Source organism: Tamandua tetradactyla, chromosome 5 (genome assembly GCF_023851605.1).
Source record: "Tamandua tetradactyla isolate mTamTet1 chromosome 5, mTamTet1.pri, whole genome shotgun sequence".
In the NCBI taxonomy this organism is placed as follows: Eukaryota; Metazoa; Chordata; class Mammalia; order Pilosa; family Myrmecophagidae; genus Tamandua; species Tamandua tetradactyla.
This window is the reverse complement of record NC_135331.1, coordinates 135187067-135199112: the sequence shown is the minus strand read 5'-3', so window position 1 is coordinate 135199112 and position 12046 is coordinate 135187067. Positions and strand designations below refer to the sequence as shown.

The following is a 12046-nucleotide window of genomic DNA, read 5'->3' as shown; positions in this document are numbered from 1 at the left end:
TTAATTCATTTGGGTGAATCATGTAAGAATGCCAGGTACAGTAGTAAGTTTAAGCTTAACTTTATAAGAAATTCAAAACTATTTTCTAAAGTAGCTGTACCACTTTGTAATCTCACCAGCATCGATTGAGAATAACTGTTTTTCTGCATCCTTGTCAGCATTTGCTAAGTGTCAATTTTGGGGGGATTTTGGCCATTCTAGTATGTGAGTAGAAATATTTCATTGTGACTTTAATTTGCATTTCCTTAATGACAAATGATGTTGAACATCTTTTTACCTCTTTATTTGGCATCTGTATATAATCTTTGATGAAGTATTTGTTCAGATCTCTTGTGCATTTTAAAAATTGGGCTGTTCGCTTTCTTATAGTTTAATTAAGAGTTCTTCATATATTCTTGATACAAGTCCTTTATCAGATAAGTGATTTGCAAATATTTCCTTTCAGTCTTGTCTTTTCATTTTATTAATACTGTCTTCATAAAGCAAAAGTGTTTAATTTTGATAAAGTTCAATTTTTCATTTTCTTTGCTTCATGGAATATGCTCTTGTTAATGTATCTAAAATCTCACTGTCAAACCCAAAATCATGTAGATTTTCTCCTTTACTTTGTTCTCTTCTAGAAGTTTATAGTTTTACATTTAGGTCCATGATCCATTTTAAAATAAACATTTTCTATAAGGTTGAGGTATGTGTCCAAGTTCTTTTTTTTTTTTTTACATGGGCAGGCACCAGGAATCGAACCCGGTCTCCAGCATGGCAGCCAAAAACTATGCCTGCTGAGCCATCGTGGCCCACCCCAAGTTCATTTTTTTGGGAGGGGGTGCACGGTCGGGGAATCAAACCTGGGTCTCTCACATGAAAGGCAAGCATTCTACCACTGAACCACTCATGCACCCCCAAGTTCATTTTTTATATACGTAAATCTGATTGTTACCTCATCATTTGTTTAAGAAACTATCATTTCTCTATTGAATTGCCTTTGCACCCCTAGTTTTTTCCTCTCTAAAAAAGAAAATAATCTTAGAAGCAATAAAATACTTATTTGGTTTAGCTCAGTGATTTTTAAAGGAAGCTTGGGTTGTTTGTAAATAATCTATATAAAAAATACTATCTTGCTTGCCAATGTACATATTAGATAAACTGTGAAATTCCAAATAATTTTACAGGGAATGGGGAAATGAAAATGGCCTGTTGGCAGTTAGACTGCAGTTCTAAGCAGAACATAAGTAATGTTTCCAAAAGGACATAGACAGAACCTAAGTAAAGTGTCTAACAGAGCCCAAATTTCTAATAGAAACTAACTGAATTGCCAGTAGAAAAATAACTAGCATTCGTTCTCTGCTTGACTGCTGCTCCTTCACCAAAGGCAATTCTAGCCCAACTTTAATCCTCTGGCTTCCAACAACAACAACAAAATGAATGAAAAGATAGTTGATCACCAAATTGCTCCTGCTTCACTGATCTTTCCTCAGGATCACTCAGTACAAGCCCAAACCCTACAAAAGGCTTCTTCCTACTCCCCCTTTCTGACACATTCCTAAGGTCCTCTGAAGTACTCTTTTGCTGCACCATGCTAAATAAACCTAATATAATTTCACTATAGATATATTCCTAGCAGTCTTTGGCTGATGGGTTCCCACAGAAGTATAAGAAGTTTTTTTGTTTATCTATAAGCAGTGGTTCTCAACGCAGGAGTTGATTTTGCCCCACAAGAGTCGTTTGTCAATATCTTAGAGCCATTTTTGATTGCCACAATTGGGTGGGGGTGGGTGGGTAGTGCACTACTGGCATGTAAAAGGTAGACAAGGTAGTCCTTTATTGCCCAACTTGGAAGGTTCCCAAGATATGAGACTTTCAGTTTTAAAACTAGGACAGTTCCACGTAAACTGGGACAAGTTGGTCATCCCATGGGTAGAGGACAGGAATTCTGTAAACATCCTACAATGCATAAGAAGTCTTTCACAACAAATAATTATTTCCTCCAAAGTATCAATGGTGCTGAGACTGAGAAACCCTGCCATAAGGGGTGCAAACAAAAAAATATTGAAAAATACCAGCCTAATCCATTGAAGTTTCCCAATTAAGCTACTGTGTCATATCTAAACATAAAGGGCAGGATTTTAAAAGCCAAAATAGGCACGAAATAACCATTTAAATCATATGCAGGAAGCGAGACAGCATTCTTAATATTCACAAAAATTATGTTATCATAGGAATAAATTTAACAAGGGTAAATATGATGAACACCATTAAACTTTTCAGAAAAAAAATTCTGAGTAAGTGTACTGGGACACAATAATGTAAGTTAGCAATTCCCCTGAAAGTAATGCATAAACAATGCAAAACATCAACATAGGTTTTATTTATAAAAAACATTCTGAATTTTGCTGATTCTTTTCCCATGGTGTTATATGTCCCTGTAATTCCTAGCAGACAGGAAATCTTTTAAGTAGAGTAATGAGGGAAGAACCTGCTGTACAAATGTTTTACAAAGTTACAGTGATTTAAACAGTGTGACACATGCAAAAACATCACAAGAATTAAATGAACTAGTGTTCTGAAACTGATCTAAGAATATATGAAGATTGCAAGTATGATACCAGTGACATTCTAAGGTAATAGGCACAACAGGCAATACGGACTTCTCTGTTACGCCTTCTGCTCCCACTCCCACTGTGCAGAAACTATGCCCTTTAGGGTAGGCCCAGATAGGTCTAAGTCACTTAAGAGTATCACAGGATTTGCCACAGGATTAGGTTAAAAAAAGGCAGAAAATCCAAGTCTAAGCCAAATACTATTTGGCATTTCTGTGGCCACAAGGACAATTTCAAGTTGTCCATTTAGAGTGAACAGTAGGATTTTTAAAACGTGGTTGCAGGAGATAGAACAGAAAAATTCTCTTTCTGTTGGGAATAGTGAGCCATTTTGGTATTTTGCAGGAAGCTGCAGGTGAAGCTGATAGAACTATATCAAAACAGAGACTTGGACATATCATGCTTGAAACCCACATTGCAACTTGACTGTTTTGAGATATAAAGCAATAATTTTTATATTTTAAAGGCGGTTTGAGTTAGGATCTTGCACAAGTAGTAAAAGAACAAAAGACCATTCACTAAATGGTCTCGTTATAGCCACCTACCTATCTGGGAGAAGACAAAGCCCTTCTCCTTATACCGAAATAAATTCTAACACAAAAAATATTTAAGTACTATAAAGGATTGCTAAAGATGCCAGGAAATATTAGTAAATGGTTATATAGCCTTAGACTTTGGAAGGACCCAATAAGCATTAGGCCAAAGGTAGAAATCACACCTAAAGATTAATGAATTTAACCAAGCAAAACTTTAAAATTTTTAAATGTTGAATATTGTAAACAAAGCTATATGGCAAATAAAATGGGGAAAAAATTGTTTGCGATATAGAACAGACTCCAGGTTATTGATAATCTTAATTTTTAAGGTTCTCATATATCAATAAAGAAAAGATAAATTCCTCAACAGAAAAAATAAGCAAACTAGTATGACCTGGCAATTCACATAAAAAAGTTTAACCTCAAAGGAAAATCAAACAAACATAAATAATAACACCATGATTTTTTGATTAATGAACTGGCAAGGTTTTTAAAAAGAAAATAATGCCCACTGTGCTAAGAATATACTGCTGGTAAAGATGTAAACATCTTTTTTAGAGTATAATTTTTCATAAGTCTTAAAAATATGCTAAGCTCAGGAAGTGATTTTCAAGGAACATTAACAACATGTATAAAGATCTAGTACCAAGAACATTCACCCTGTTTTTATCTTTAATAGTGAAAATCTTAACTGATTCATATGTTTCATATAGCTCTGGTTCCTGTCCATTATTTTAGTTTCAGATCCAGAAAGGAGGATTTGACTTAGTTAAGTTTGAAGGTGATCACAAGAAACACCAGTAGGGGAGTCGGGAAGCGAGACAGGTAGGGGAAGTGCAGCCACTAAAGGGTGTGTTGTTAAACAAATTACCACTGTGAGGAAATGGAACTTAATCCTGCTGAGAAATTCTAGGAACAAGGGTAGCATACATGCCTCAGAACTATCCTACCCAAGGGATGAAGAAGCTGGGGTCTTTTTCCCCTCAGCTATTACTTGAAGCTGGGGTACAGGAAGGAGTGTCAGTTCCCTGGCTGGCCTTTCGTGCAGGCAGAGTGGACTCTGGCAGCCAGGAAAAAGCTTTTAAGCAAAGAATTCACAAGTGTTGGCAGATGGAAGTTGCACAGAAATATGAAGTGCCAAGCAGCTATGAGTGGAGTAACAATAACATCTGCTATATCTCTCCCCTGCAACCTCAAATATCCATTGCCAAGAGAATAAAGCAGTAACATACTGTAGTGGTTAAGAGGATGGGCTCTGAGGTCAAAGATTTTGGTCAGAGTCTAAATTTTATCACTTCTCAGCTATGTAACCATGGGCAAGCTACCTGCCAGTAATCACTTTGGTCCTGGAAGTTCTCACCTGTAAAATAACAATTGAAATGTCTATCACATATGGTAGGAGTGAATATTAAATGAGATAACATTTTTCAAAGGCCTAGCAATAGTAAGCAGTTTTGATCATCAATAATATCCAAGCTTCTTAGTAGAACACACAAGTCTCCCCTTCTTATTCCGCCTCCAACTTTCTTCTTTCTCTTGGTTTACCTTCATTTTCCACAGGTACTCCACTGTTATAACTATACTGAACTATTTATACTGCCCTGAACCTTTGCACACTGCATTCCAGTGTGGAACTGACCTCAAGTAAAATGAACATTACTTCCCTTCTTACTCCACTGTATCATATCACATATACACTTTCACCACTATAACACTCACTATGTATATGAATCTGATTCAATTATAAGACTCCAGCACAATGTCTAAATTCTATATTTCTAGTGTTCAGGTACATGGCTGAGACATCCACTGTACATTTATTTATTTTTTTTAATACAACGATGAATGGGCACATCTTGGAAATAAAATTTAGTGGGGGAGCATATAAGCCAGAAAAAAAAATTACATGTTAAGTGCTTTTAAATATGAGCAATTGGGAATGCTCAGTTAACATTTGTTGGTTGATTTAGTGAAACTAAGTCTTAGAGAAATACTGCTTGGAACTTTAAAACATTTTTCCATGAAAATACAAAAAATGGTGGTTACACCTTCACACAAGCTCGTAAAACCACATATGATCTACAACACAGCTGAAATAACAGGTCATTCATTTAGTGTTTTGTTCACTGTCTTATTTGAAAACTACTTTCTGAGTATACATTAAGTGATGCGTATGGTGCATAACCCATGAATACAAACAGAGGTTCAAAGTATGGAGGCGAGACCAGTAAATCAACAATTATAATACAGAGTGAAATTAAGTGGGGAGTGGAGAGTGGTTTTGTGGAGATAAGTGTTATATTAAGAAAGGTGTGCTTGGGCTGGTTCTTAAAGGAAAAACTAGGAATCAGTTTGTCAAAGAGGGAAGCAAGTTGACAGGCAATGAAGATGGAGAGGTGGGCTCCATCTATTAGCAAAGATATTTGGGCTTTAGCCCAAACGCTTGAGGAGCCATTATGCCAGGTAGTGAAGAAGTAAACCTTACAACTCAGGACTCTGAAGTTTTCAAATAAAGATTTGTGATGACCCATTATAGCTCATCCTGTGCATTATCTACTGCACAAACCATATACATGACTGCTTTCTTCCAGTAGCAGATATAATTTGGGCGATTACCACTGCCTTTCATATGCCTTGCCCTGAATACTGAATCTTCACGTAATTACTGTAAATTGGACTTAGTCCTTTATTTTGTTTTACATATTAGACTTCTCTTAGAGCCATGTGAACTCAGTATACATTTTATGTAAATGACTTAAGGGCTAGTTATAATAGTCAAATAGAACTGAAGTACTGTTTGAGTTATTCTGAGAAACTATTATTCTATATATTACCTGAACTTAAAAGTTAAAAATAAAAAAGTCTGAGAAAAGTCTGGAATGTCTTTACAAAACAAAAATAGATGCAAGTCTATTTTTTGCATCTACCCCCCACCCCCCAAATAAGGTCTCCTCGCAAAAAAAAAAAACCAAGAAGAGCCATGCAATGCAAAGATTTACATGGTTGGGAGGAAGCAGGCCGTGAGCTTCACTTTCTAATTCCATGGTGCAGAATAAAAACAACAACAAAAAATGACTGGTTTCTACAATGCTACTGAGGCACGCAGTTACATCTAACATTTCAAGTTTGCCACTTCATTTCAAGGATAAAAATAAAATCAGTGCAGCAAATATCTCCAAATAAACTCATCCGATACAAGTTCACAGAGGTCAATAACTGTTGTGGTCTGGAAGAAGGATGAGCCAAAGGTTCATCTGGTCAGGTCCTGGAGCCCTGGAATACTGCGCATACACCGCATTCCTGACGCTCAAGAGGAACCCTCACCCCTCCTCCAGGGAAGCGTAGCGGTCGCACGCTTCACCGCACCCTTGTGCGGTAGGGTTCGAAGTTTCTCCCTGGAGGCACTCTCACCTGCAGGCCCTGCTGCTGGAGGCTCTGGGTGATGTAGTCCAGGCGGCGGCAAACACTCTTCTTGGCCTCGGTTGCCGCTTCCTTGGTACTGCCTAGCTGCACAGCCACCCGCGCCCGGTCTGGGTCAGCCGACACCTCCGCGGTGCCGCTGACGTGCACCTCGCGGGTCGCAGCTTGGGCGGGTACTGAAGAGAGCGGGCGGCGGAGGCCGAGCACCGCCTCCATGCCTGAGTCATGTTTATTCTCCCGGCTTCGGTCCGTCCAGGGTAACAGTTCCACAAATACCCGCGACGGAGGGGCTTGTTGCAGGGCCATGGAAGTGGGAGTAGTTCGGTCTCTATAGTAACTCCAGGCCAACGGCGGCCGAAAAGGCCAAAAAGCGCTAGGGATTTTCTTTGAGCGCTAAGCATGCTGGGTGGGGCTTTGAGGCTCTAGCGCTGCTGGAGGGTGCGAGTTCATAGAGGAGTTTGAAACCTGTCCTTTAGCAGGTGTGGGCTGAATGCGTCAATATAGTTTTTATGTGTGAACCTGATAGCCCTCAAATATCTTAGTGGGCTTCTCCTGCGCTCTGCCTGTCGTTGAGTTTCGCATCTCCACACACACCCAAAGTGTCTGTCCAGCACCTCCCGCACCTCTGGAGACGCTTCAGAGGCGAGGTCGGTCGAGTAGGGTAGCTTTTATATTTCTCTGACCCAGGTCTGCGCTTGCCCCCGCCTTGTCTTTTCTGGCTTTATCTGGCTGTACTGGGGCAGGTTTTTGAGGCCTCACTGCGCCAATAGTTTAGCTCAGCTGCATTTTATGGTTTGTGAGAGAGTTTCGTTGGGACCAACTGCTTTTTGCCATTTGATCTTGAGCAGTTCATGACTCCCATTGTCCACAAAGAAGCTGAGCTGCAAAGCAACAAAAGCATATATTCTGGGTTTTAGAATTATAATTAGATTCGGTTGCAATCCAAATAGTGTCCCATCTTGGCGCTTCCGTGAAGGGGTTTTTAAGGAAAAAATTGCATAAGTTGTGATTGGTAAATATTTGAGTGTTTCACATGTTCAAGTTAAATAGTTAACTGATTTCTTTATCTTGTGGTTTGTGTGTGTGTGTGGTGTCCAGATATCCTTAGGATTCATTGCTTTAAAAATAAATCCTTAGGGTTTGTTGTTTTTTAAAAAAATAGATGTTTAATATATATATTTTGGGTGCATGGCCCGGGAATCAAAACTGGGCCTCCACATGAAAGGCGGGCATTCTAACCGCTGAACTACACGTGCACCCAATAGTTTATTTTGTGGATGCATCATATTTGTTTAACTTATTACATTTTTTTGCTCAACAGAAAAAAATCTTGTGAGATAGAAGTATAGGAATTACCTTAACTTTACAGATGAGAAACTGAGAGTTTTGCAGGTAAAGAATAAAATATAGTTTAGAAGGTATTTACTGAGTCTCTACTGTAAAAATTAGGATTGTATTAATGCCATCCATTCCATACATTAGAATTTTATAAGTAACAAAAATAATAAGGATTGTGTAATAGTAGATCTGGGAGTCTTTTTGAATGCTATTTAATGTTTTACTCTTTAAGCAGATTTATACAGATATATTCACATATCATACAATCCATCCAAAGTATACAGTGTTTCATATAATCACAGAGTTGTGTGCTCACCACCACAATTTAAAAAAATTTGTTACTCCAAAGAAAAACAAAAAAATCCCACACCCCCAGCATTGATCCTTAGCATTGATGTGGTACATTTGTTACGGTTAGTGAAAGAATTTTAAAATATTACTGTCAACTATAGTCCAAAGTTTGCATTAGTTGCGTTTCCCCACATATATCACTTGTGCTGTTTTGAAGCTGTTCTGTACCCCAGAAAAGCCATGTCCTTTTTCCTGATCCAATCTTGTGGGGGCAGCCATGTTTCTTTTGATTCTGATTCAATATTATGGGAAGGAAACGTTGACTGAATTGTTTCCATGGAAATGTGGCACACCCAGTTGTGGGGGTGACATTTTGATTGGATTAGCCCATGGAGATGTGACACACCCAATTTTGGGTATATCCTTTTGATTGCATGGAGATGTGCTTCTGCCCATTTAAGATATGTCTTGATTAATTTACTGGATCCTTGAAAAAGGGAAGCACTTTGGAAAGAGCTCAGAGCCAACACAAGATGCAGACGCTCAGAGAACATTTGCTTTAGAGCTGACAGAGACAGGCTTTTGAAGATGCTTGGAGTGCAGACGGAGAGAGCAGACACCTAGACATGGACATTTTGAAGATGCAGAGTCCAGCAGACTTTGTCATGTGCCTTCCCATGAGATGTTAAGCAAGCCAGAACCCAGAGTTGTTTCCCGGAGGAGCTAAGTGAAGGCCCACAGATGCTTAGAGAGAAAACCACTGGCATCAGAACCTGGATGCAATGGAATGAGGAACAAGGATCAGCAGACACCAGCCATGTGCCTTCCCATGTGACAGGCCTTTCTTGAGTCAAGGTGTCTCTCTGGATGCCTTAGTTTAGACATGTTTATGGCCTTAGAACTATATATTTGTAATGTAATAAATTCCCTTTATAAATGCTGCCCCATCTCTGGTATATTGCATTCCTACGGCTTTAACAAACCAAAACACCACTCTATTTTAGACTCCATGTAATAGTGATGTACATTTGTTCTACTCATGAAAGAACATTTTTATACTTGTGCTATTAACAACAAGGTTCATTGTGTTATATAGTCCCATTTTTTATCTCCTAGTTTTCCTTCTGGTGACATACATGACCATAAACTTGCCCTTTCAACCACAGTCAAACACATAATTCACTGCTGTTAATTATACCCACCATAACATGCTACCATCACCTTTATCCATTTCCAAACATTTAAATTCAACTGGGTAAAAATTCTGCACACATTAAGCATCTGTTCACTATTCTCTGCCCTCATTCTATCTCCTGATAACCTATATTCTAGATTTTAACTTTGTGAGTTTACTTATTATAATTATTTCATATTCATAAGATCATACAATATTTGTCCTTTTGTAGCTAAAAAATTCACGCAACATAATATCCTCAAGATTCATCCATGTTGTCGCATGCTTCGGTACTTCATTCCTTCTTACTGCTTAATAAGTTCCATTATATGCATATACCACATTTTGTTTATCCATTCATCTGTTGATAGACACTTGGGTTGTTTCCATCTTTTGGCAATTGTGAATAATGCCACTATGAACATCAGTGTACCAATGTCTGTTCATGTCCCTGCTTTCAATTCTTTTGAATATTATACCAAGTAGCGGGATTGCAGTCATAAGGTGGTTCTGTATTTATGTTCCTGAGGAACTGCTAAATTGTCTTCCACAGCAGCTGTAACACATTACATTCCCACCAACAGTGAACAAGTGTTTCTATTTCTCTACATTCTCTCCAACACTTATAGTTTTCTGTTTGTTTAACAGTGGCCAATCTACTAGGTGGGAAATATTTCATTGTGGTCTTAATTTACATTTCCCTGATAGCTAATGATGTTGAACATCTTTTCATATGCTTTTTAGCCTTTAGTATATCCTCTTAGGGAAAGTGTCTATTCCAGTCTTCTGCTCTTTTTAAAAATCGGGTTATATGTCTTTTTATTGCTGAGTTGTAGGATTTCTTTATATGTCCCAGATATTAAATGCTTATCAGATATGTGGTTTCCAAATATTTCCTCCCATTGAGTAGGCTTCCTTTTCACCATTTTTGACAAATTCCTTTGATGTTCAAAAGTGTTCAGTTTCGAGGATGCTTCATTTATCTATTTTTTCTTTGACTGCTTGTACTTTGGGTGTCAAGTCTAAGAAACCTCAGTCTACATAAGATCTTTTTTTCTTCATTTTAACCATTTTAATAGGCAAGTCTTTGATGAAATACGTGGACAATACTGTGTAACTTTTACCACTATCTATTTCCAGATTATTTTCATCATCCCCAATCAAAACTCACACTCATTTAGCAGTAACTCCCTATTTGCCTGTCTCACCAGCCCTGGTAACTACTATTGTGCTTTTTGTCTCTAAGAATTTACTTATTCTAAGTGTTTCATATAAGAGAAATCATACAATATTTGTCTTTTTGTGTCTGGCTTATTTCACACAACATGATGTCTTCAGGGTTCATCCATGTTGTACCATGTTGCAGCACTTCACTTCCTTTTACAATGGAATACTATTCCACTTTGTGTATATGCCACATTTGGTTTATCCATTTATCTGTTGATAGACATTTGGGTTTACTTCTATCTTTTGGCTATGGGGAATAATGCTGCAATGAATGTGGTGTACAAATATCTGTCTGAGTACCTACTTTCAATTTTTTTGGGTTTATACCTAGCAGTGGAATTGTCAGATCATTTAGTAACCCTATCTTTTATGGTTTGAGGAACCAGCAAACTGTTTTCCACAGTGGCTGTACCACTTCACATTCTTAGCAACAACGTATGAAGATTCCTATTTCTCCACATCTGCATCAGCTTGTTATTTTCAGTTTTTTGAAAAAATAATAGTCATCCTAGTGGGTGCAAATTGTAATCACATTGTATTTTTAATTTTCAGTTCCATAATGGCTAATGATGTTGAGCATCTTTTCATATATTATCAGCCATTTGTATATCATCTTTGGAGAAATATGTATTCTAATATTTGGCCCAGATTTTAACTGGTTATTTATCTTTTTATTGTTGAGTTGTAGGAGTTCTTATATATTCCAGATTTTAAACCCTTATCAAATATATGTTTTCCAAACATTTTTGCCCATTCTGTACGTTGTCTTTCACTTTCTTGCTAATGTATTTTTAAAAATATTTTTTATTAATTTTTAAATTAAAAAAAGTCAAGAAAGAAACGCAAACATTCTTAATATATCATCATTCTGTTCTACATATATAATCAGTAATTCACGATATAATCACATAGTTGCATATTCATCATCATGATCATTTCTTAGAACATTTACATCAATTCAGAAAAAGAAATAAAAAGACAACGGAAAAAGAAATAAAATGAAAACAGAAAAAAAGTTATACATACCATACCCTTTACCCCTCCTTTTCATTGATCACTAGCATTTCAGACTAAATTTATTTTAACATTTGTTCCCCTTATTATTTATTTTTATTCCATATGTTCTACTCATCTGTTGGCAAGGTAGATAAAAGGAGCATCAGACACAAGGTTTTCACAATCACACAGTCACATTGTGAAAGCTATATCATTATACAATCATCATCAAGAAACATGGCTACTGGAACACAGCTCTACATTTTCAGGCAGTTCCCTCCAGCCCCCCATTACATCTTGAATAACAAGGTGATATGTACTTAATGCATAAGAATAACCTCCAGGATAACCACTTGACTCTGTTTGGAATCTCTCAGCCATTGACACTCTGTCTCATTTCACTCTTCCCCCTTTTGGTCGAGAAGGTTTTCTCAATCCCTTGATGCTGGGTCCAGTTCGTTCTAGGGGTT

At 37.5% G+C, this 12046-nt stretch overlaps 1 protein-coding gene across 1 annotated transcript in view; it reads right to left on the bottom strand.

Annotated features, from left to right (window-relative positions):
- Nucleotides 1-6894, bottom strand: part of IRAK1BP1 (interleukin 1 receptor associated kinase 1 binding protein 1) — a 42739-nt gene extending 35845 nt beyond the window's left edge. The window contains exon 1 of the mRNA XM_077162284.1: nt 6542-6894. Within this exon, the coding sequence (XP_077018399.1) occupies nt 6542-6856 (315 nt within the window). The 5' untranslated portion in view covers nt 6857-6894. The remainder of the gene's footprint in view (nt 1-6541) is intronic.
- Nucleotides 6895-12046: the final 5152 nt, after the last annotated feature.